Source organism: Solea solea, chromosome 2 (genome assembly GCF_958295425.1).
Source record: "Solea solea chromosome 2, fSolSol10.1, whole genome shotgun sequence".
NCBI lineage: Eukaryota > Metazoa > Chordata > Actinopteri > Pleuronectiformes > Soleidae > Solea > Solea solea.
This window is the reverse complement of record NC_081135.1, coordinates 9,598,855-9,624,015: the sequence shown is the minus strand read 5'-3', so window position 1 is coordinate 9,624,015 and position 25,161 is coordinate 9,598,855. Positions and strand designations below refer to the sequence as shown.

Below are 25,161 nucleotides of genomic sequence, written 5' to 3'. Positions count from 1 at the left end.
TTAACAAGTTGAATATTAAAAGTACCACGACTGTATTTGCCCACAACAACCACTCATGAGAAGTCGTCAAGATGTCACAGGCCCTAAAGTACGTGTTGTTCGTGATGTCATTGAAGAGCAAACAGGTGGTCAGGGCATCCAGCCATGGTACTGCGTTTCCCCCCCCCCGTGTTAGAGTCCCGCTCCGGTCAGAACAGACGCCCTCGCCGTAGCCAATGGGAGAGCGTGTTTGAACTTTACCCACGGCCACCTCCTCCTGCGCGGTGCCGTCCACGTGTGTCGTCATTAAAACCTCAGTCTTTGTCGATTCTGCTCATTCCGCTGTGTGGTACCGACCGTTGACGAGCCTCCGTGTCGACTACTTCTCCCGGGATTTATCGACATATCTCTGCACCAGGTGAGTGGGAAAACACGAGTGGGAAGGAAAATGCCGAGGAAAATGTCAACACGACGCTCTGGACATGCTGTATTTTGAGGAATTTGTGTTTGAATCCGGCTCCGCGGATGCTTTTCTGATGCAACGTTGCGCATTACAGATTTGCTTACTCATTGATTCTAGGTTGTGTTTCTCCTTTGAAGTCGTAACAGACAGAATATGTCAGAATTGTATGGAATTATTGTTTGTAAATTGAGAACACCTGTGCGGTTTACGTTCTTGCTCAGTATAGCGTGTACATTTGTCTGCTACTAGCTTTGTTCGGTTCTCCTTTTAACGAAACTGGTCATATTCGTTAGTCGTTGTCATATCATTTTGTTTCTGTTTCACATCGAGACATTTGGAAATGGTTCACTTTTACAGCGTGGTTATTGTTTTTATGTTCTTGTAACCTACTGTTTGTGTAAGTTGATAAAAGTGGTCGCTTACTATTCACCTAAAATAATTTAGCAAAACACACAATTGGCCAATTATCAGGGCAATTTGTTAGGACAGAATAAATAATAATTGAATGTTTGCTTTTCCTCGTGACCTTGCTACATATTTTTATTCAGATTAAGTTTCAATGAATTACCCGTTTTATGTCATTTATACATTATTTCTTTGATATAAAGGTATTTTTGACGTGTTGATTAATCCTTTATTTAAGAAACTAGTGCAGAATGGCAAAAACAGTGCTCAAAATATTCCTTTTAATGTGAAATAAAAGCTTTTTTTTTAATAAATATGATCTTTTTAAAATTTGTTTAAAATGAATAAATAAACTAGTTAGTGTTGTACACCGTCCAGTCTCCCTAGAGTCCAACTTATTCACCTCTCTGTCCAAGTGGCTGATTTTCAAGTGTACACGTTCACACTGTGTGTCGTCAGCATTTCTGCTGCTCACGTTTAGTCTCACCATTTGTTACGGCTGAGTGAAAATCTGTAGTCCACTCTTCGTGTCCTCTGTTCTGTCTGTGTTGTGATAAAAACTGGTATCTGATAAACACTTTCTCCTGGGGGATAGCATGGGAAAAGAGATTAGGAATAACCTGAGCAGTTTAAACCATGTCTGATATGGTGAGAATATTTCAGGGATTGTTGTAATCAGATTCGGTTTGAAGTTGCCAGACTCGGATCAGGTGATTTTTGTGCTGCTTTCTTACGCCGCTTAAGTCTTTAAATACTCACCAAGCCAGAGTGTAGAGGTTTCACCTCTTTTAACTGCCGTGTTCTCTCTGGCCTGCTTGTTCTGTCATGCAGGATCAAATTGCCCCCTGTACAGCCATGAGAGGCCATCACATATAACTGTATCACCCCCTCTCTTCCATGCATCCCATTACCACATGTGGACAGAAAAGGAAACACTGAGAAAGGCCACCTTAAAGAATACAAATCACAAAAATCCTGTTGTCTTCACGTTGACTTTTTCCTACACAGGACTGTCTGAACATGTTTGTCTCATTCATGACTCGCATCAACAAGACTCTTCAGATATGGCTCCTGTTGACTTTACTGTGAGGACCCGTCTTAATTCAGGCTTTGAACATCTGCTTCTTGTGTTTGTGCAGTATTTTAGCAACGGTTCATAGGAGCCCAGGGCAGTAGAGAAGGCTTTTAACTAGTTAAACAGTGTTGTGATACTGATGGAATAAGATGACAGCCAGTAGGCTTTTCCTTAAATTTTAAAATGTGTGCCAGATGTAATATTGTGGTGTTTTTTTCCCAATGTTTCCCAATTGTGGAGGAGGACAAAAACTCTCTTTGTGCTAAATCATTTTAATCAGCAGCTCTCAGGAACTTTAATAAGTGTCGAGTCATAAGCTGATATAGCAAAATATTACACTTGTATCCTGTCATAAAGTCATAAAGTCATAAAGCAGCTGATCTCCTGTTCTTCAAAGGTTTTATCATTGAAAATTGTTTTGTTTACTCAGTAATTCATTAATCTTTTAGACTTAAAAACAGGAGTCCACTTCAGGGTCTGTCTTGACCACCAGAGAGATGTTGGGTGATACAACAGCTGTTCTCCAGCCTGGATAATGTATAACTTCAAGTTATATATCCCTGACTTACGAGTCTTTACAGCTCATCATAACCAGTGACTGTGTTGTTTTAGGTTAACAATACACAAACACTGATAAAACGATAGTGTTGTAGTATTCAAGACTGGTCTTGGTCTCAACAGCTCACCTCATACTTTGGACAACTGAGGGCATAGAGGGGTCAGGATAAGACCATAGCTGCTATATTAGCATGAATCGTCGTCATTATTGTGTTGTCTTGGTCTTGGTCTCGGTGCACTCTGGTCTTCACTCAGTCATGGTCTCTAAAGGTCTTGGTCTATTTTTGGTCTTGGTACACTCTGGTTTTGGTCACGGCTTGGTCTCTGGTTGTGTGTTCGTGACTATAACTCTAGTATAAAGTGGTTCCATCTGCAGCTACAGTACATGTCTGCAAACCTTCCTGTCTTTTCCTTGATTCCCAGTGACTGAACAATAAAAGAATAAGTTAACTATCAACCAATCATTTGTCCAGTTTTCCCCACGTGGCTGCAAAGACCGCAGACTTGACTGGTTTGACTGGTTTGTTTTCCCGAGCACTATCTTGTTGAAATTATGAGTTGATATGGGTGTGTGGCTGAAACTAAAACCTTATTGGTCCACAAAGGGAGGGCGAGACTGCCAAATGTCCATGATAAGCATGACAAGGTAACTATTTGACTGTGCAAATATGACTTGGCATTAGCTACTGGTGGGAGTGTTTGTTTTTTTTTGTTTTTTTTTTCTATTTTTTTTTTTTTTTTCATTGGGGGCTGCTTTTATGACTAACCCTCGCCAAGTCTAGTTAAAAAATAATTGAATGTACCCTTAAGGATCAGTGTTATGATTATAAAAACAAAATGTTATTTTGCTTGGCTAAGAACCTCAATACTTCCTTCAGGGTTGTTGATATTGTAAACCATGTCAATATTTATTCATGACTGTTCATAAACTGTCTGGAGAAGAAGTTCTTGCACTTGCTGTGATAGCCGTACAGTCATCCATTTTATTTAGTTTGCCTAAGTCTAACAAATCACCCCAAATAATTAAATACAACAAATAAAACGCCTCCCAGTCAGCAAAACATCAGGGGTATTCTCAGGTGTACAGCATTACATGAAAGGGATGAAAGGGAAACAAAAACAAAACACTGCTATACTGAGAAACACAAAGTTGTGTCGCACTGATGGACTCAATCAGTATTGTGTGAACCAATTTGACAGTGGTTTGAATGTAATGGACATTTGTTCATTTGTTTAAGAGTTACACACTACAGCTGTAAACAAAACGCTTTCCATCCTATTTCAGGATAAGCCATGCCATCAGTTCCCTCCTCTAAAGAGCCGGCCGTCATGGCTCCTGTGTGTCCCCACGCCGCCAAACTGCTCAACCACACCAACGGCGACTCCAAACTCCGTGAGGGCTCGTTGCCAATGAAAGGTGTTGAGAAGATGCCCGCAGTGGGTGATGCAGAGGAGTCGGAGGGATCCATTCAGATCCACGCAAAGGACGCCTCCCCTGAGAGGAAGTGGATCCGGCCCGACCTTCCCAGTCGCTGCACTTGGAGACTGGGAGCATCAAAAGCCGACTCTCCTCATACACAAATTCGGAGGTCAGTCAGATATATAGTTTGTGCTAAACATGTCTGTGTTCTCAGTCATAAAAAATAAAGTATAAGATTTAGATTTATTGTTCTTTAATGTTCTTTGTCTGTCACTGTCAAAAACTATGGACTAGACAGTTGAGTCATGTACAGATAAGCTGACTCCTGTACAACAAAACAGCTCAAACTAAAAACTGAGGCATAACTCACACACTATGTCATTATGTCCTCACATTTAGTGAAACATGCGTCATTGCTACACAAAAGGAAGTCTTTATCTCCATGGTTGGTGGGTCTGCAAACACACACCTGCTCTGCACTGATTTGTCTTCAGTTTCATACATTTTGGCTGATATTTTCCTTTTTCTTCCTCCCAGAGAAACTACCCCAGCCATTCTCCCAAACATCCTGCACAGGATCGGTGACACTCCTTTGGTGCGCGTCAATAAAATCCCCAAAGCATTTGGACTTCGATGTGAATTGCGTGAGTCACCCAGCACTCAATGATGTCACATTCTGAGGCAGAAGGTCAAAGTCAAAGTTCAGTGTGTAACATTTAGGACGGTTTATTGGCAGAAACATGCACTAGACATTTTGTTAGAAACAATCCTTATTTGATATTGTCTGCAATCTCACATCAGATACACCATTTCATGTAAAAATGTGGGTGTGACTTCAGGAACAAATAAGGTTTCAGTTGACTTGGATTTTGAATTTAACAAACAGGGTGCATGCAATTATTATTGTTTGAATGTAAGGAAATCCTGCAGCAAATCTTTTTTTTGTGTTTTCAGTGGCCAAGTGCGAGTACTTCAACGCCGGTGGCAGTGTTAAGGACAGGATCAGCCTGCGGATGGTGGAGGACGCTGAGAGAGCTGGCCTCCTCAAACCTGGAGACACCATCATAGAGCCCACGTCTGGAAACACGGGTAACTAACCGCTGTCTGTGCGCAGTACTGCGCGTGTTTGTGAAGAGAATTTAGTGTTTAACCCTTTTGTTTCCAATCCTGTCGTCATAATATCTCCGATATTCAAAAACTATGGACTAGCCATCTGTCCAGGGTGTTACCCCACCTTTTAGTTTGACTACGCACCCCCCGCGATCCTCATGTGGAGGATAAAGTGGTAGAGGATGGATGGATGGATGGATGGATACCCTAAAGCAGAGAAATAGAGCTTTGCGCGAATATACTTGTCATTACAGTAGCCCTCAGGACTTGCGGAACGACCGTCCAATCACGGACAAGATTCACCAGCGCCTCACATGTGTCTGACATCAGCTTCTCAGTGCTGTAATTCCTAAACGGTTGAATAACTGCCAGATAGAAGGGACAGAAGTAGTCATAAAACAATTTTTTTTGACAATTCTACAGCCATCAAATCAAAATAAATCCAAGTCTCAAGTGTTTGTGTTGCATTCATGTGTGTTGTGTAGGTATTGGACTGGCCCTGGCTGCAGCGGTGAAAGGTTACCGCTGCATAATAGTTATGCCCGAGAAAATGAGCATGGAGAAGGTGAGTTGAATGTCAAACGAAGTCAATCGATCACACCCTCGCATGTGCCCCATTTGTAATTTGTAACTGGCGAGATTGCTGTAAACAATCCCACTATATCCCACATAACAGCCATAATGGATGTATTCAGAGTTCCTACTTTTTAATCCCTCTTTTTCCCTCCTAATCACTAATTTTCAACTTCTCTCCTAACATTCCATTGGAAACTTGAACGTATGAACAACTTCTCCATCAATGCAGCATGTCGGATTAGCTTCAGCTCAGGTAGAAAGCAGCAATCAATGCAATTTCTTAAAAAATTGCCTTTCTAGTTTTTGTTTTGCTTATTGCAGGAAAAAGATTCACTGAACTGACAAATTCACCAGTGGCAATAGTGATCCATCAGAATGAGTCTCTGACTCTGTTGTGTTTTCATGTCCATTAGACAAATTATAGATGGTGTCTAGAAGTTTGAGTTCAGTACCTGGTCAGGTATTTCATCCTATAATAAAATTGACATTGCTATGTAACCTTAATACATTAGCTCTTGAGTGCTCTGTGTTCTAAGTCATAACACATAATCAAGCATGATCTTAAATGACTAACTTTTTACAAAGATCCACTGTTGCCTCCTTGAATTAGTTGCAATGACGGGTGTTGACATTTTTATCCCAGGTGGATGTCTTGAGAGCCCTCGGAGCCGAGATCGTTCGTACTCCCACCAGCGCTCGCTTCGATTCCCCAGAGTCTCACGTCGGTGTTGCCTGGCGCCTCAAGAACGAGATCCCCAACTCCCACATCCTGGACCAGTACCGCAACCCGAGCAACCCACTGGCTCACTACGACACCACTGCCGAAGAGATCCTGGAGCAGTGCGATGGTATGAAACACGGTGGCTTTTTTTCTCTCCCAGATTTGACTGTTTTAGTGAATTTTGGATTTTCAGTCATTCATTCTACCACACACTCACCTCCCTCCTCCAGGTAAAGTGGACATGTTAGTAGCAGGAGCAGGCACAGGGGGGACGATCACAGGTATCGCCCGCAAACTGAAGGAAAGGTGCCCCAACATCAAAGTAAGTCGCCTCTGTCCACACGTCAAATAGGAACGCTTTTTATTTATTAGTTAAAAGTAGCACTTGAGCCACTTACGATTTTATCAATGGTGTGTTTTGTGTGCAGATTGTTGGTGTTGACCCAGAAGGCTCCATCCTGGCTGAGCCAGAAGAGCTTAACAAGACTGATAAGACCCAGTACGAGGTCGAGGGCATTGGGTACGACTTCATCCCCACTGTGCTCGACAGATCAGTGAGTGACTTCTCTTCCCCGACCACCTGTATTTTCCTCATGTTTACCGGACTCAAAAGCAGTGTTGACTTTGGCAGCTTATTAGTGACATTTTATGCACTTAATAATTTTAGTCAACAAAAACTAATAACATTTATTCATTAGTTTTTATTTGATATGTTTTCTTAAAACATTAAATTAAGGCTGTTGAATTATTTTAAGAGAATGTATCTTTTCATGCTAATACTGAACCTTGAAATCTTTGTTTTAAAATGTAAGATCACTTAATTACTGTAGAATTAACAAGAAGGAAGCGTATTTTAATTTTAAATACTGTTGCTTTCGTAGCATCTAGAGCTGAAGCAATTAATCGATGACTAAATTGTCAGCTATTTTGTTGATCAATTAATCGGTTTGAAGCTTTTTTTTCATTATTAAAACAAGATTTCTGATTGTTTGAGGTTCTTAAATATGAATATTTTCTTCGTTTCTTTGCTCCATATAACAAAACTCATCAGAACATCATTGTGTAAACATGTGGGGGGAAAATAAAGTATACTTGACGTTTTGATACTGATGGAACTTGTATGCATTTACACACAATATTCACTTTAATCAGGTGATTGACTCGTGGCAAAAAGTCAACGATGAGGAATCCTTCGACATGTCTCGCATGCTGATTCGAGACGAGGGGCTGCTGTGCGGTGAGTCCACGTCTTCCGCTCGTGTGAAGCCAGAACTTCTCCCCGTGTGCGTTTTTTTTTTTTTTTTTTTTTTTTTTTTTTAAATACAACTCGTATCTCTGCACGTTTCTTCAACAGGAGGCAGCTCTGGAACAGCCATGGCGGCAGCGGTGAAGGTTGCGAAAGAGCTGAAGGAGGGCCAGCGCTGTGTGGTCCTCCTGCCCGACTCCGTCCGTAACTACATGTGAGAATCGTGTCCAACAAACGGATGATGTTTGCTTGAATGGGATTTTTGTTTACTTAAAGCAAGGGCATGTAACTTGTAACTATTGAGATCAACTATTAGTTATTTTTTTTTACCAAATATTTATTCAGTGTGTCATTTCTCTTTCTCAAGGTCCAAGTTCCTGAGTGACAAGTGGATGGTGGACAAGGGTTTCCTGAGGGAGGAGGACCTCATGGTGAAGAAACCATGGTATGTGTAGATAAAGACTGTTTTCTCTCCTAATCTAAATTGCCGCACACAGACACACACACTCATTTATCATTATTTATCTTGATAGGTGGTGGAACCTGAAGCTGCAGGGTTTGAACCTGTCGGCCCCACTTACTCTCCTGCCCACAATCACCTGTCAGAAGACCATCAAAATCCTCAAGGAGAAAGGCTTCGACCAGGCACCAGTAGTGGATGAGTCTGGGTGAGCGTTCTGTGCCAACTGTCTTACTAAAACACTTTATATACTACATATCTGCAGACCTTTGCTCCACTGTGCTCTCCACTCACACTTAAACCCCTGTGTGTGTGTGTGTGTATGTGTTTGCAGGTTAATTCTTGGTATGGTGACATTGGGGAACGTGTTGGCTTCGATTCTGGCAGGGAAGATCAAGCTGTCGGACCCGGTCAGCAAGGTGCTCTACAAGCAGTTTAAACAGGTGTGTTAAATCTTTGGTATTTTCACATACAAAACACCCACTTGTGCATTTGCTAGTTTCAATTTTGAATTATTCAGGGTTCCCATATATCCTTGAAAGTATTTGAATTTAGAAAAAAACTATTCAGGTCCCTAAATAGACATGGGTTGTTGAAAGCGCTTGAATTTTGTGAAAGAAAGAAGTTAAGTTGATATTTAGGTAAATGTCAAGTCGCAATTACTAGTGTGGGCCTTTTAATAGTAAAGAGAGCAAATTACGTGATCTCCGGGAAATGCAAACGCCCATCTACCAATCTTCAGCTGTGTCGGCACATTCGGTCTTTAATTTGAGGGAACCACGATGTATGTATTCTCTGTTCAACAAACCTTATTTTTTGTTTTTCTGTCACAGATCCGCCTGACTGATAATTTAGGGAAGCTCTCCCGCATTCTGGAAACCGACCATTTTGCCCTGGTGGTGCACGAACAGATCCAATGTAAGCACGGCAACATTTGAATGCATCTATAAATACAGGACATGTACACACACACACTCACAGGGCTTATCAAAGTCAGTGTAGAGTGAGACTTTTAGCACCACCCAGTGTCTACATGCAAATCTGGTTTTGTGTTCCTGTAAAGTCATTAAAAAAAATATCACTTCTGACTTTGTCCCCCCACAAAAAAATGTGTTAGTAACTACCTTTTGAGTAACTAAATTTGAGTGATTTTTGGAAAAAAAAAAAAAAAAAAAAAAGTGGGGGCGTGGCCACTGCATTCTTGTAAACACTCACACACATACTATTGTGGGCTTCTCTCAAGTGGGGACCAGAGTCCGCTAATGTTGCAGTTAGTCAGTTTTTGTACAGAATATGAACGTAAACACACCAATAACATGTAGAGAAACACATTTTTTCCATTTTGGTTTAATGACATTCTGCACATAAACAGCGCTAGTGTAGCAGTTGTCCTCCACTCGCTCTCTCCCTCGCTCTTCTGTTTTTGATCAGCAGCACCTGCAGCCTCACTGCAGGAGTCTGCTCTTCTTTCTGTTCTTCTTCTCGACTGCATTTCCTCATCTCTGGGATTTTAAGATAAAATGTCAGAGCTTTTCTGTATGAGCAGGTGTAGTGACTCACGAGTGAATGGGAATTTGTACACAGCTAAACATGTTGTCATAGTGACCTGTCCTCCTCCTGTCCTTCCCCCAGACCTGACAGACGGCTCTCCCAGTCTGAAGAAGATGGTTTTCGGCGTGGTGACGGCCGTTGACCTCCTCAACTTCGTCACAGTGCGGGAAAGGAGAGAGCGATCCATGTCAGAATCCTTTGATGATATGTGATCGTTGGATAAAGAACACACACTTGCGTCCTCTTTTCAATATCACAAAACGCATGACTGGTTTATTTTAGAAAATGACTAAATGAGTCCTGTTAACTTTCTGATTTACAAGGATTGTTTTTTTTTTTTTAACCATAAAAACTAGTCTTACATGAATAAGAAACCATATGCATACAGTCATTTTGTGATATTACTTATTTGAGGCATTTCAACTTGAGTTCTTATTTTATCTGCTTGTAGTGCACAAATCAATCTTCTGTAAATGTGTAATTTGTTGAAGGATTTTGTTTTGTATCGGGGTCTTCAAACTAGAACTCTTTGTCTGTTTACATGTTTCTCTGTGGCCTTGTTTACCAGTCAAACATTAGGAACTACAGTTTAAAAAAAAAAAGGCAGAATTCATCTCACTTCTCAACATAAGACAAGGAGAGTTGCTGTATATAATGTGATCTGTTCATTATGTGGTGCTTTTACATTTGAGGGTGTGCGGACGGGTGGAAAGATTAAGGATGAGAAGGAAGGGCAACTTCAATCTGTGTCTAAGAACTTTTACTGTGATTTCGAACGGTGGAGGGCAGGTCTTGGCGTCTTTTTCCAGAACTTATTGCAAGAAAATGGGTAGAGCGTAGACAATAAGAAACTTGCAAATTAATCACATGACACAACTATGTTGTGGTATTTCTCTCTCCTTTTTCAAAGCAGAGCCAGTTATGTATCTATAAAGTAAATATGTCTAGCATAATCATTTTATATGAAATAGTTTTTTTTCCTCTTCATGAATGTGTAATGATTTAACAATTAAAATAAACTACTGTATATGTGAACTGTCTACAGTATTTTTTTTAAAAATCCTTTTTATATTGAACAAATGAATTGTTTTAAGCAGAGTAACACAAACATGATTTTACTCCACAATCACATTGATCCATTTGCCAATAGATGAACACTATCTCATATGGATCAAAAGATAATTGTGATTACCATTTTGGTCAGAACTGGAAATACATACATTATGTGAGCATGCAAAGTATAAATGTTATCAATATGGAAATTCCATGTTTTTGTTAGACATTCTTAAATATATATATAAAATACTGGCCTAAACATAAATATACTATATGTATCTACATGCCATATACAGTATATATGTATATATACACACATAATATGTTTCTGTTCCTCATTTATTTATTTACATATTCCGAAATATTTTCTGACAATTTAATTTCATGTTTCTGTTCCTCATTTATGTTAAATACTGCACCATCTCTTTAGTAATATATTCTACGGAGGAAAATGTATTATCTGCATTAATTTTTTTTCTTCCAATTGTGTACAATGGAACGTGAACGCAAATATTGACAGTCATTTGCGCTCTGTGTTTGTGTCTGCCATGTGGTTTTCGGCGCACGTAATGACGTTCTTGAAGCACCGAGTCGGCGGGGCATAATGAAAGAAGCATTTGATTAACAGTGGATCTTAAGACTCCGCCCTAATTAGCGCTCCTTCGGCAGACGCCGGTATTGGGAAGAAGCGAGCCCCTTCACGTTCGCAGCGCCCAATCAGCGCTGTCAAAGCGACTGGTTGACGGTGGAGATGTATGTGTTGTGTGGTAGCTGCTGCTACGCGCAAGCCTAGACAGGCAGTATGGCGGAGGAGGGCAGTGAGTTCGAGATAGAGGGTCTAGAAACACAGTTACAGAGTTTATTAAGCCGATATTCAAGTGATGACCTGCGAAACGAGAGTAAACCATTCTGCGCCGACTTTAGCAAGGTAAGGAGCGATAGCTGAAGTTTGTGACAGGCTTGTTGTCGAAGATAGAAGCGTTTATGTTAGCCTACTCCCCTCCCCCAGAACTGGTCGCTACTTGGCTACCATTAGCACTTAGCCTTGTTAGCAACATCTAGCTGGCGTTTTGTAGCCTAAAACACTAACCTATCACTGTAACGTCATTTGAATGTTATGTCTAACAACAGAGACCCATGTTCAGATCATGTTGTCGTAGCGTTGGAGTCAATACATGTGTAATGTGTTGTTCATTGTACAGTTAATAAGCTAACTCGGCTACTCGCCACAGCCAGCTGACCAGCTAACCCAACAGTTAGCCTGCTATCTTGAGCAACTGAATGGACCAACTTTTGGCAACCATTTATCTAGCAGTGAGCCTGTTCATATTCTTACTCATGTTTAACCAAAGACTGTGCTGTCATTTTTAGCCTGTCTTATCATGTACGTGTTTATAAAGCGCAACTTGTTTCTTCATGACCCGTTTGAGCACGTAACCAGACACTAGACGGTACATTCAGTCACTGTATTTAGTGTTGCTCCACTACTGGCTAACGTAAATTTTTAATTTTTATAATTTGTAACATTTACTCTGGTGGACGTAGTCAACACAAACAATCTGGGCATGTTGGAGAAATGTGATTTAAGTGCGTGGCATGATTGTTGGTACCAATGTTTCAGGAACTTTTGATCTGATCTGATTTTCAAGTATAACTGTCTTTAGGGTTTACGGAGGCTGGTACGAGAAAAAGAGAACATATACAGTGAGTGGCAGTTTGTGCCTTGTTAGGCCAGAGATCGACCAGACAGGTTAAGGCAACAATAATGAAAATAACCACTTGTTGCAAGCAATGTACGCATAAGATCTTCTCTGGACAGACATGTCAAAGCTTCAGGAGCGATGGGTTACAGCAGCAGAAGAACACACTAGGTGTCACTCTTGTCAGCTATGAGCTTTTAATTGTGCAATAGAAGATGGAAAATTCAGAGTCTGAGTCTTTGTTTCTGCTGCAACATTCAGATGGTCATGTCAGACTTTGGCATAAACAACATGAAAGTGTGGATCGATGCTGCCTTGTATCAACAGTTCAGGCTGCTGCTGGTGGTGTAATGGTGTTGAGAACATTTTCTTGGCACGCTCTGGGCCCCCTAGTACCACTTGAGCATTGTCAAAAGGCCACAGCCTATCAGAGTGTTGTTGCAGACGGTGTCCATCTCGTAATAACCAAAGTGTGCTCGTCGGCTACTCCCGGCAGGATAACACGTTACAGAGCTCAAAAACGTCTCAGACTGGCTTCACTGCGCTTAAATGGCCCCAGTTCTCAAGCCAATGTATGAGTGGCATTTGGGATGTATAGGCCGCAAATCTGCAGCAAACATTGATACCATCATAATAGATAACAACACATTTATACCATGATGTTTTATAATATCAGAATGTTTAAGGTTTAAATCATTCACTTTATTTTCTGTGAGATTGATAGTAAATCTCACAATGACACAAAGTAGTTTGAGATACATTCATAGACTACAGTGTAAAATGGTTGAGCAAATTGTTTTGGAATCTTTTATTTTAGTTACTCGACTACTTGTATTGCATATGAAAGGCACCAAAAATAATTGCGTTTTGTTTAAATTCAGGTGGTTAGGTTGTGAGTTTTTAATTAAATTTACTTGGAAACTAGATGTAGTGTCTGGGCAATACCATGGGACTAACATTGACCCTTGCATCTCTGCTGTTAAAGGGCAATAATATGTGCCGCTTATATTCCAAGTTTGTAGACATTCCACTGATTTGACAACATAATGAAGAATGTGGCTCTTTCCTACCACTTGTAATTGTATTGCTACAGTTAATCTGATTGACAGTCATTCTTTTGGACTCAATCCAATGCCCAAATATATCATATTCATCACATAAAAACATTAACATGTTTGAAAAAGGATTAGCAAAACAATATTATCAAACTGATAATCTGCAGTTGTATTTTACAATGCTTGGCTATTAATAGCTTTTTATGGTGTTGCTGCATTATTTCCACCAGGCTGACTAATCAAAACATGTGGTATTACAGTAGACCCAGACATGATAAATGACACACAGTGTTTGTTTATGACTTGTTTTCCTTTTGCCTTTTCTCTGTGCAGCTGGTGGAGGAGTTCACCTCTCGCTGGCAGGTGCCACTGCCTCAGCTCAGGATCCTTGAGACATCTCTCTGCTACTTTGCTCGAGCTTCCACCTTCTTCACATTAAACTGTGATCATGTGCTCCACACACTCAGTAGTCTGGCCTTGTGAGTACACGCAGACCTTATTCTTAACTCAACCTGCATTGTTGAAGCCCGTCGTCGTCTTAATTTATCCCACCACAATTTAATAATGAAAGCAAGAGCCATTTACTTTGCAAGTGTTCTCAAGTTATTGTAAACATTTGAATCCACTTCCTCCTATAAGAACCAAAGTGCAAGACTGTCCTATCTGCAAATGTGATGTACTCCCACACGGTTTGATTTATCAATCTAACTGTAAAAGAACGGACATATCAGACATATGTCCAGTTATCTGTTAAACAACCTCACACTGAAGGGACAAACATAGTTACATGAATGCAGTAAAAAAACTGTTCCACATGGGACCCTTTTCACTGCTGCACCACACTTGTTTTGGGTTGAGCCGAAGAAGTAACTGTAGTATTAATAGCAGGAATTACCTATTTACTCCACCACCTAAGCAGAAAACACACCTGAGAGAACCGAGAATGTATACGTTAACAGACACACACTCCGATGTGCTGCTTTCTCTTTCTCTCGCTCAACCACTCGCTCTATTCTGGCACGCCCCACACACTAAGCCACTCCCTCTCTTGTGCTCGAACACTTGCCCAATATGAGCACAGGAGCGCTCTCTCATGCCAATGCATAATTGCAATACCCTTGTATTGTTGGTCATACCATCCAGCACTACATGAATCCTCTTATGATAAAACATGTATATTATAAAGTGACACTTAACATCACTCATCGAGGAAAACGTTTTCAAGCCAAAATGCATTCAGAAAACAATAAGATATGTTTTGGGACAGTGGTGGTGACATTTACTGAACTGAATGTAGATTGTGTTTGCTGGCTCAAACAAGCAAAATTGTGAGCCAGGAAAACCCATCTAATGCTGCCAGCTGTAGGCCCAGCTCTCCATCCTTTATACCCCAGGTTTTCCCTCAGTTTCCCAATTAACTGCATTCAACCGATTCTTTATCACAACCCTGTATAAACAACTTAACAAAACATAAAGCTGTTTTTAACTGTTAAATTGCTAAATCTATTGATAAAGCAAATGGATTTTGATGTCCTCACAGGAGTGTTTTTGAGTTGCTGCTGTTCTTTGACCAGAAGGACTTCTACCAGGAGCCACTGCAAAGCTTCACTGTTACATTCCAGGTGAGAAAAAGAGCAGGTGGTGTGCGGTCTCACTTTTCGTGTAATTTTGTGCTAAATCCACTTTACTTTTTTCCAGGAATGTTGTTTGGTCCTTGCGAGGCATCAGAATGTTCACTTGCTTCAGGTGGCGCGTATGGTCCAGGACAATGGGCCGTGGGCCAGTCAGGTCTTGCAGGCAATCCTCAGTGAGTCCAGTTTACCTCAGAATGAAGGTATGAAACACTGTCAACACGTAAAACACTTTTCCACCGCCATTTAAATGCAATCAATTTACTGTCTGTTCTCCATTATTTAATGTGAATTTCAGAAAGTCAGTTTATTGTTGTCTGTTTTATCTACAATATAGTTGTGGTTGATAAGAGACTTCTGTTCATCAATTGGTACTAGAAAACTTAAAATCTTGAGGGGAACAATCTCCATTAAGTGGTTTATCTTTTCATCCAGAGCCCAATATAAATAATAAATTCTATCAGTTTTTTTTTTTTTTTTTGTCTCTGTGGTTCTTTTTATGCACTGTTCATGTGTGTCACTCCTCTGATTCTTACTTATCTGCTCAGTGGATGAGTGCATCAGCTCGGAGCTGCCAGTGTTCTTCGAGCTCCGTGTGCGCTACCTTTTGTCCTGTGAACGCGTCAGTGGAGCCATGGCCCTGGCTCAGTTTTGTGCCCGTCATCCCACAGCAGGACAACACTCATTCTTCCTCCAAATCTACCTCACGTGGCTTTACAAAACTTCACAGCATGACCGCCTACGAAATGAGGTGGGTTGCGTGTCACATTTTTAAAGATTTGTTGTAATGTTTCTGTCTGAAATGCATTTGGGAACCACGCAACTGTACGGCAGATACAAGTGAAGTAGCAGCGTCTGTTGTTTTTCAGGTGGATGATATAAACGGTAAAGATGCAGTTCACATCATCTGTAATTTGGAGTGTGAAGAAAAGGACAACCTGCTTCTCGCCCTCAGCAGAGCCTTTCTCTCCCAGCAGCTCAGCAGGGGAGACATGTACTACTTGTGGTAAGTATACTAAAACGTTGATGTTACTGAAAAAAAGAAGCTGCCTAGTTATACAGAGGTAAGAAAACAATTATATTTTTCCTTTGCAGTGATCTTGTCTTCATATGGAGCAAACTTCATTGTCGGTTGAATACATCCAAGCAAGCTCTACTTGAGGAGATTCGTCAGGTCATGCTGTCCGCCACCAATGTTAACTCAATCTTTCCATTCATCAGGGCCGTACTGCAAGAGGTGACATTTTATGTGTTCTCTACATTTATGATACTCTTGTTTTTTTATAAGTTGATTAGACTTAATAAAATCTTATGTCCTTTGTTTGTGACTTGCTAGCTGGGTGAAGATGGTAAGCAGTTCTGTGTGGAGCTTTGTGCTAATGCCCTGGAGTCATGCCTTCCCTGTGATGTCATCACCAAGTCCCTCATCTACAAAACCATTGCTGGACTGCTTCCCAACGACCTGGAGGTTTGCAGATTATGTGCCCTTCTCGTCTTCTTCCTGGAACGCACAGTTGAAGCCTACAAGATGGTCTATCTTCTCTACATGCATCCTGATCAGGAATACCACGTGGAATACAGCCTCATTGGAAACAATGTTCGCTTTGAATTGTTGCGGGTAAAGGATCACTCTGATTAGTAATGATGCTTGCTTGTCATTTTTCCATATTGTTGTGCCAAAAAAATTACTTTTGTCTGTCTCTCCTCAGATCTTGAAGAAAGACCTCTACTTTGACCCAGAGTTTTTGAACCTCATTGCTTTGCGGACCAATTGTTTGAAGTTAATGAGTGAGAAGGTGGTTGGTGCTGCCCTTGAAGAGATCATGGAGGACAAATGGATCCCAAGCTATTGCACCAAAGAGCCTACTTTTCAGTCAAGCAGATCATTATGTCAGAAAGGAAGTCAAGAGGAAATTCAGGCAGCTGAGAAAAACCGACACCATAAAGACGGCAATACTGATCATACTGCAAAGAAGAAAGGCACCCATGGGTCACGACTTCGGAGGGAATCATCATCACAACCTTTGAGGCGTTCATTTTGGAAGCTGGACAGGATACAGGATAGTGTCACTGTTAGGTATGGAGAACATAAACGCACAACAAGACTCTCTGAGAAGAACCCACCAAAACGAAGGATTAGAACACCCAAGTGGCTTCTGGAAGACTCAGGAACTGTTGAAAAGAACAGGGCTCCTCAGAGGATGAAAAAGCAATGGTTGAAGCACCAGAAACATCATCAATCCGCTGTTGTAAACAGGTCAGAAATTGACCTGGAGAAGAACACTGCAAAACACAAACCATCAATAGACTCTCATTTAAAGGCAATGGAAATGAACAAGCACCAGAGAGGATTTTCTGTTTGTCCTAGACCAGATCCTCCCCCTCAAGTCATTCTTGAGCTGTCCTTACCAGACAATGAGCTGATGGGCACATTTAATGAAGATTCTTGTAACAGACTGAGAGGATTGCCTCAAGTGCTTCTTTACAAACCTACAGTGAAGCTTTCCACCACATTGCAACCTGTGAAGGCTGTACATCGCAAAGAGGTTATCCTTAGAGCACGGGATGTACCAATGTTTGTACAACAGTTGCACTGTTATGCTCGGCGGCAGAAAGGAAAAGGGAACGGATTGAATGTCCATGGCTCGGTATCAACTATCACACGCTCCTCTGTACAGGGATGTCCTCCTAAAGATCCACCAAAACACCGCTATAAAAAACACGAGTTAAAAAGTAGAACTGCCTCCCGGAAAATAACAGGAGCTCAGTCTACAAATGCTATCTCACGGAAGACATCTGCTGTAAAAGAGCTCTCTGTAAAGTCTGCTGTTGTAATGAATGCTACTGTTGCTTCACTGACACTAGCAGGTGCCAAAGTGACAAACTCTTCAGTGTTGGATGAGGTCCCTCAACCTCCTAGCAAAGAAAAAGGCTTGCAAGCCATAACTTCAGCAAGAGGGTTCCATGAACAGTCTCCTGCAGAAGTTAATGCATCACAAACATCAGCAAAAGCTGAAGTAATAGAAGCCCCAGTGTTAGATACAGTACGCCACGATCAAACCATAGTGCCAGCAAGAAAGCTCTGTGATGAACCGGCTGTTGAGATGAAAGTTACCATCGCCTCACAAACGTCTGCAGCTAAAGTGTCACATTCACCAGCTTTAGAGAAGGTCTGTAAAGCTCAAAGTGAACAAGGTCTTTCAGTAATCACCGTGTCAGCTGAGATTTCACAAACCACAGCTGCAAACAGCAATCAAAAGAAGAACACTGATGAAATTCCCTCAGTCTGTAAGGCAGCCAACAATTCAGACACTGGCGTTGCAGATTTCGTGACCTCCCAGTCCCAGGATGTTCTTGGAGATGGAGAAGAAAAACAGAAGTCGGATTCCTCACAGGCTGAAACTGACAAAATCTTCCCCACAGACTCAGGACATGCACCTTGTGAGGACACAAGCATCCGGGGAGATGTGGTTACTCTCAATAAGGTATCAGAGGCTGATGCGCTTTATTTGTCTTCAAACCAGGACAGTATGAATGGCATATCCTCTCTGACGTTAGTAACAGAGATGGTTACTGAACTTGAACCTGAGGTGCTTGCTCGAGATTTGGAGAATGGCAAACAGCCTGCTCAGGAAAATAGTGCTTCCAAGAAGTCTATGGCTAGAAGTAAAGCTAAAGAACTTGACAAAACCTGGACTATGTCTAGCTGCCTTGTACCAACACAGGAGCTTTCTGCAGTTGCTGATGTGCAGCTCAAGGAAAGGATGGAGGAAACGGAAGATAATGCTCCAGAAATCCCTGAAAACAGTGAGGCAATGGAAATGCTACCAGAATCGGAGGAATCCAAGTTGGACTTCTGCTGCACCTTCTGTAACAAGGACTTTAAGGGCTGTCGTGTTGTTGCACATGCCATGTTCCATTATCGCAAAGATGAGTGCATGTTCTGTGGGACAATGTTCAAAGATGACCTGTTAGCCATGATGCACCTGTCTGATCATATAGAGAAACTAAAGAGGACCATAGCAGCTGCTAACAAAAACCAGGAAAACGGTGTCTCCGAGACCAAAGGCGTCTCCACGCCCGAAACCTCTGCCAAACACAAGACGGCAAATATGTCCCCTGATTGTCGAAGTCGTGGGAGGCCGAGAAAATCAGCTGTCTTTCCTCAATCGGCAAGTCCTAATGATTCAAGCCCAACTAGAGTCAGAAAGTTGAGATCAAATGACAAGCCAGTGCCTGGTCAGTCATCGCAAGAAAAGAAACAAACCACACCATCGCAAGAAAAGAGAGAAAACACATCATCGCAGAAAAGGAAACGGAGCACATCATCACAAGAAAAGCAACAAATAGCATCATCATCATTGCAAGAACACAAACAAAACACATCAAATTATAGTGAACTTCCTGTTCATAAAGTTAATGGACATGTTGGCAAAAAGAAAAAACTTCAGGATGCGAGACCAAATCCCAAGCAGCCAATTATACAGCAGGAGATGACTCAAGAAACAACAAGAGCTGCATCAGAGTTTCCCAAGTTGTCAGAAAACCAGGATAGAGGGATGAATTCTTCTGGATCTTCAGTTCATGTAGATTGTTCCACTGAAAACGGGGGAGAGGCAGAATCTCTGCAGTTCCTGAAGGCAGCTACAAAACAAAATGGAAAGGCTGTCAAAAATGTGGAGCCTCAAGAGAAAGTTAGCTGTCCTGTGGATGAATGTGCTTGGTCCACAGACTTGGCGAAAAATCGTGTTGCACTCCTGTACCATGCCCTGGAGAATCACCATGATGAGGTCAAACCATTAGAACTGGCGTTTCGTGTCAGTAACAGCAAATGTGCGATATGCATGAGGGTTTTGTGGAGTTTTGAACACTTTCTGCACCACGTTGAGAGACACAAGATGGTTCCTCGGCATCCGTGCCTTCATCAAGGCTGCACAGCCAGATTCAAAACTGGGATAGAGATGAGACGTCACACCAGGAAACACAGTCCACTGCAGGCAGTGTGCTGTCTTCCTGGTTGTTCTCAACTATTTATATGTCTCTGGGCACTCAACCTACATGAAAGAGAGCACTACGCTTCCAAACCCACTAAACCAAACAAGATCACAAGTGAGCAAAAAGGGGACAAACACAATAATGTGGGATTGGGGAAGAAACAGGATAATGAGTCAAAAGATGGTGCTCTGAAGACTGCTGTAAATAAGACTTTGAGTTTAAAGGTTGCTCGTAAATTGAGGAGACACACAAAACGTAACCTGTCAAGGAAACACGTTAAGGCTCTGCCCAGAATTCGAGCATCTGTGCTGAGACGAGAGCTGAAAAGAAGAAATGAAAGCAACGATTCAAATGTCCTACAAAATCTTTCCAACAAAGATTCAGAACAGCCTTCTTTTCCTCATCTGAGATTGAGGCAATCATTAAGAAAAGTGACAAATACAACAACGGGAGCTCCCAGAACCCACACAGGCATCTCGTCATCATTAAGACGCAACAGCAAATTAAAGCACAGGTTAAAGAAAAAACAAGTGAATGTGAACTCGGAATGTCCGAAGAGAAGAGGCCGTCCTCCGAAATCAAGGAACTCTGTGCCTGATGAAAACACTTCAACCAGTCAAAATAATGAAACTAACAAAGAAAAATCTCTTTTGCAAAAGGATCCTCAGAGTTCATGCCCATCCAAAACAGAAACAACCTCAAATGTGAACGATGGACAGCAAGAGGTCGTCAAAGCTACAGAAAAATCTGAAGATAAATCCAAGAGCAACAAATCAGTCCTCAATCAACTAAGGAAACTTGTTAAACAAAAAATGGGTTCACGTAATAAATCCACAACTGTTGAGCCATCTGCCTCAGTAAGCAAAACCCAGACTTTAACCACTGAGAAAGGGCACAAGACGAAAAAGTCCTCCACTCAAGAAAAGGCTTTAAAGAAAGAAAAGGTTTCAAAGAGCAAAGTGAGCACAAAGGCGGGGAAGAAAAAATGTCCCCTGAAGGAACTAGAGTCTGCATCAGAAAAGCCAGCAGAGGCATTATCTGTGGCATCGCAGGTCGATGCTAAAGCTGTTGTGTTAGAAAGCTCTGCTGATGAGAATGGAAACACAAAGGCGGAAAACACAGAGTCGGCACAAAATGACACGAGTGACCCTGGTTTAAATGAGGCAAGTGCACCTCCCATTGCGCCGGAAGCGGAAGAACAGAAGGAACCCAAGCAGGACAAATTAAAGAAATCACTCACTGTTAAAAAGGAGAGGAAGAAGAAATCCGATTCTTCAGAATTGGGTAAAGGAAAAAAGAAGCAGAAAGATGCAAGTAATAAAACGACAGTCAAGAAGCCTGCCTTGAAAAAGATGAAGAAGCCAAAATGTGAAGTACAACAACCGGATGCGGCCAAAGCAGCAGCACAGGTACAGAGTAATACTGATGTCAAAGAGAGAGTTAAGGATGAACCACCTACCACCTCTGGTCCCTCCATCTCTGTTGATTCCAGCAGCTCCACTGAAAAGACATGTCCCCCCACTGCCACTGAAGACAACACACAGATGCTAACAACAGATCAAATAAAAGTAAAGAAATCACGGAAGATGAAAACAGATAAAATAAAAGTAAAGAAATCTAAGGAAGCAAAGGAGTCTGACCCAAACAAAAAAACCAAGAAACGCAAGAGTGATCATGCGGATGGTGACACTAAGAATGTGAAGAAGAGAAAACGCAAAGAAATTCCGTCAGCTTCTGAGGAGCCTGCCAAGTCAGAACCCGAAATCCAACCACTCACTGAGGTCAAGGAGGACGCTGAGACGAGTTCTGCATGTGAACAGAGGAAGACTCAAGAGGAGGTGAATTTGAAAATTCCACTTGTCAAAACTTCAGTGAGCACGGTAGCCCTCTCCCTGTACAGCAAGAAGCCCTTCATGCGTCCGCCGCCGACGGCTTACCTCGACGAGAAGTTCACCACCATGCCCAAACGGAGAAAGGAGATGTTTTTCCAGCCGTCTCGGATAAATCCACCTCCTGAGATAGCGACGCCGCAGCGGCAACGCTGTGCCACTTGTTTTGCCACTTTTACCAGTAACGAGGATCTACAGAAACATCTGCAGCTGCAGAAGTGCTCAAAACTCTTTGGGTTCGACTCTGATGATGAGGGTAAGTCTGAACTATGAAGTCTGTTTTTTAGATTTTTTTTTTTTGTATTGACAATTTTATTCAAACAGTGGTGTTGAGAAGAACATCCTGTAGATTTGATGTAACATTTGTATACAGAAAGCATTTTATTCATCCAGCTACTGTCTTTGAAAATAGCATTGTCCGATAGAAAAGCTCAAGAGAGTAAACAGGAAGTTGATTCTCTTTGCAGTGGTTTACTTGGATTTGGAAAGTACTTCTAAAAGATAAACAACAGCAGCTCTTTTATGAGATTGAAAAGATGAAACTGAAAAGGAAAGAAAGGGATTTTTTTTATTTAAACCCAAGCTGTGGCATTTAAGCAAGTCAGGAAGTGAATGTGGGTAAGGGCCCATTCACATGTGTCTTTTCCTGGAACAAATACATTGTTTTAATAGAAGATGCGCACACCGTGATAACATGTGTCAATTGTAACCCACAGCACAACATTTTGGGAGTTTCAGAGCATCTTTTCATACTCTGGTCAAAGAAGTAGGTCAAACAGCTTTGAACCTCCATCATCAAGAAGAATCTCCTGAATTTACTAGTTGGTGAAGGCAATAGCTGTGTTTGTATGCACACAAATACAGCTCCAGTTTTTCTTTAGATTTTATTCTTAGGTTAATGCAGTTAGTAAATGAGACTGCAGCAAATGGAAGCTACCTCAGCAGCTCATGTGTTCTGGTTGATTAGGTCTGGATGGTTAAAAAGACCAATGGCTTGTTTCATATCTTTAGACGCTACATGCGAATGGCCCCTAACTCTGTTACACAATGCAGCCACTGAGTTTTCTGAAAACAGAGTCAGCAGCATTTTCAAACTCTTCCATTTTTAAAAAAAAAAAAAAAACTGTGATAGTGTGAAAGGCAGATGGAAATTAGGCTTTTTTTGGATGAAAATTAAATAGTGCGCATGTAGTTGTTTTGCTCAGAGACCCCTAAACTAACACTCTGCAGCAGTTCATCATTTTCACACCTAATAGTTTTCTGGACTCGGTAAGATTGGGGACAATGTTTCTCTGAAGGAAGACGAAAATATTACATTATATCTATAACAACCAATATTTCACTCCCACAGATATTGTTTTTGGTGGTCTGTTTGTGTGTGCTTCCACACTTGCTTGCAATATGAGCAACAGAGGCTTGTTAGAAAAAATACTTTTTTTTTTTTTAGAAGAATTTTGACCCTGTCATTGATCTGGAGTCAGACACTCTACCGTTGTGCCGCTGAGTCTGTTACATGTATAGGCCGACAGAGGCTTGTTGCATGAATGGGGTGAAGTCTGCCATCTGATCGCCTTGTTTGTCTTGTCTTCTCCTTCAGTAATTCTTGATGCAGCGAGGAGGGGAATATGTTATTCAAAAGGTTCAGGTCATTAAAGTGCAGTGTGAAAGCAAACTCCGACCAATACCCTTATCGTACCGAGTCTAGCAGACTGTTATTGACCATCACTCAGGGTTCCAGAAGTGTCATGGTGTAAATAATTGAAAATACAAAAGTTCTGTTGATAAAACCATCTTTTTTTTCTGTTTCAGGCAACAGTTGAGCAGGTCTGCTTCACTCGGCTTGGATTATTTTGCAGTGGACCTGCACAAAAGCCCCTCAATGCATTGTACCTCAAATTCCTCTTGATTGCTTTCTTGAGAATTGCTGATTATCATGGGCAGGATCGCAGCAGGAAGTTGACGACAATAATGGCTTCCCTGACTTTAGCTGCTGCATGTGACTGTAATGCTAGGCAGGGGAGCGGCCAGTACACGGTTTAAAAACAAAGACTACTGAACTGATCCCCAGTCAGACTGTCGAGACAGACAGCTAGTACTGAAGTGCCTGCTCTGGAACTACCGTGCTGTTTCCAGCAGCTGCGACTGGTGTGGACATTTAAGCGTCATGGCTTAAAGTCTGGACTCTGGAAAGCTGTGAAGAAAAACAAAAACTTACGCTGATGACGGAAGGCTGCTCCTGCTGTCACTAGGATACATTCTTTTTCTCACCAGTAAGCCATAAATGACACATTTGCTTTTTGCACTCACCATAAAATGTTTGTTTCTGCTTTGATTCTTAAGCAGATTTCACAATGGAAGAAGCATGAAAGTTTCATGTCTTTAACTTGCTAAGGCTGCAAGTAGTATTTTTTTTTTTTTTTATGTATAATTCCTGTTTGAATATACATGGTATTTCTTCCATCATTAATGACCAGCAGGGGTCAGTGTGCACCAATTCCAAGCTCCTCATCACATTGAGAAAGTTCCCTTTTACTAAACAATAAGGATGTTGCTCTGCTGCTTTCATCGCTGTATAGTCTCAACAAATGCTTTGACTTCCAGTCACGTTCAGTCACTGGTTTTCATTTAGCAATAACAGCTACAGACCATTTAATGAGCCAGTATCCCACTCAAATTCTCTCACTTCCCATGTTCATGTCTTTTAGTCGCCATCTAATGTTCCTGCTTCTGTGATTATGTTCTCACTTAAATCTCAATATTTCTTTTTGCATTTTTTTCTCTTTTTTTAATCTTGAGTGAATTATCCAAGACCATGGAAACATTGTGATTTCTCTTGATTTCTCAAGGGTGAATGTTTTCCTTCAGAGAGGAACAGGGATTTTTAAGTGTTACTTGGAGCAGCAGCAGGTTATATTTATTTGTTTTATTTTCTATCTTTTGTAAATATTTGAAGAATTTCAATGGCTTATAAAAAAAAAAGAAATGGGAGGGGTTGTTGCCGCTGGGTTTATATTTTGTTCTTGAAGATAAATAAAACTTATTTCAAATTGTAACTTCTGTTGACTTTATTTGTGATGTGTTGTGAAACAAATGTGCGCGTTTTAAACAGCAAAATTAAATATATTTTCCAAACATGTTTGAATGTCAACTTAAAGATCCAGTATGTAACACTTAAGAGAGTTTATTGGCAGAAATTGTATGTTTGGGCTAATCTTTATTAATTTATGTTTATATTTCTAAAACTCGAATATACCTCAGTGATTTTGCAGTG

At 41.2% G+C, this 25,161-nt stretch overlaps 2 protein-coding genes across 2 annotated transcripts; both read left to right on the top strand.

The window, feature by feature from the left end:
- The first annotated feature begins 261 nt into the window (after nt 1-261).
- LOC131452361 (cystathionine beta-synthase-like) lies at nt 262-10,599 on the top strand. Its single transcript, XM_058622376.1, has 15 exons — nt 262-397; nt 3,766-4,069; nt 4,438-4,544; nt 4,855-4,989; nt 5,496-5,575; nt 6,230-6,434; nt 6,538-6,629; nt 6,736-6,861; nt 7,460-7,544; nt 7,662-7,767; nt 7,921-7,998; nt 8,087-8,221; nt 8,348-8,456; nt 8,847-8,931; nt 9,646-10,599. The coding sequence occupies exons 2-15, from the start codon at nt 3,774-3,776 to the stop codon at nt 9,774-9,776; spliced, it is 1,770 nt and encodes a 589-aa protein (XP_058478359.1). The 5' UTR covers nt 262-397; nt 3,766-3,773; the 3' UTR covers nt 9,777-10,599.
- A 700-nt stretch (nt 10,600-11,299) lies between these two features.
- On the top strand, nt 11,300-24,943 carry LOC131446101 (uncharacterized). Its single transcript, XM_058617103.1, has 10 exons — nt 11,300-11,548; nt 13,709-13,854; nt 14,916-14,997; nt 15,074-15,209; nt 15,555-15,757; nt 15,876-16,012; nt 16,102-16,243; nt 16,343-16,624; nt 16,716-22,146; nt 23,700-24,943. Exons 1-10 carry the CDS (start codon nt 11,423-11,425, stop codon nt 23,708-23,710), a joined length of 6,696 nt encoding a protein of 2,231 aa, XP_058473086.1. The 5' UTR covers nt 11,300-11,422; the 3' UTR covers nt 23,711-24,943.
- Nucleotides 24,944-25,161: the final 218 nt, after the last annotated feature.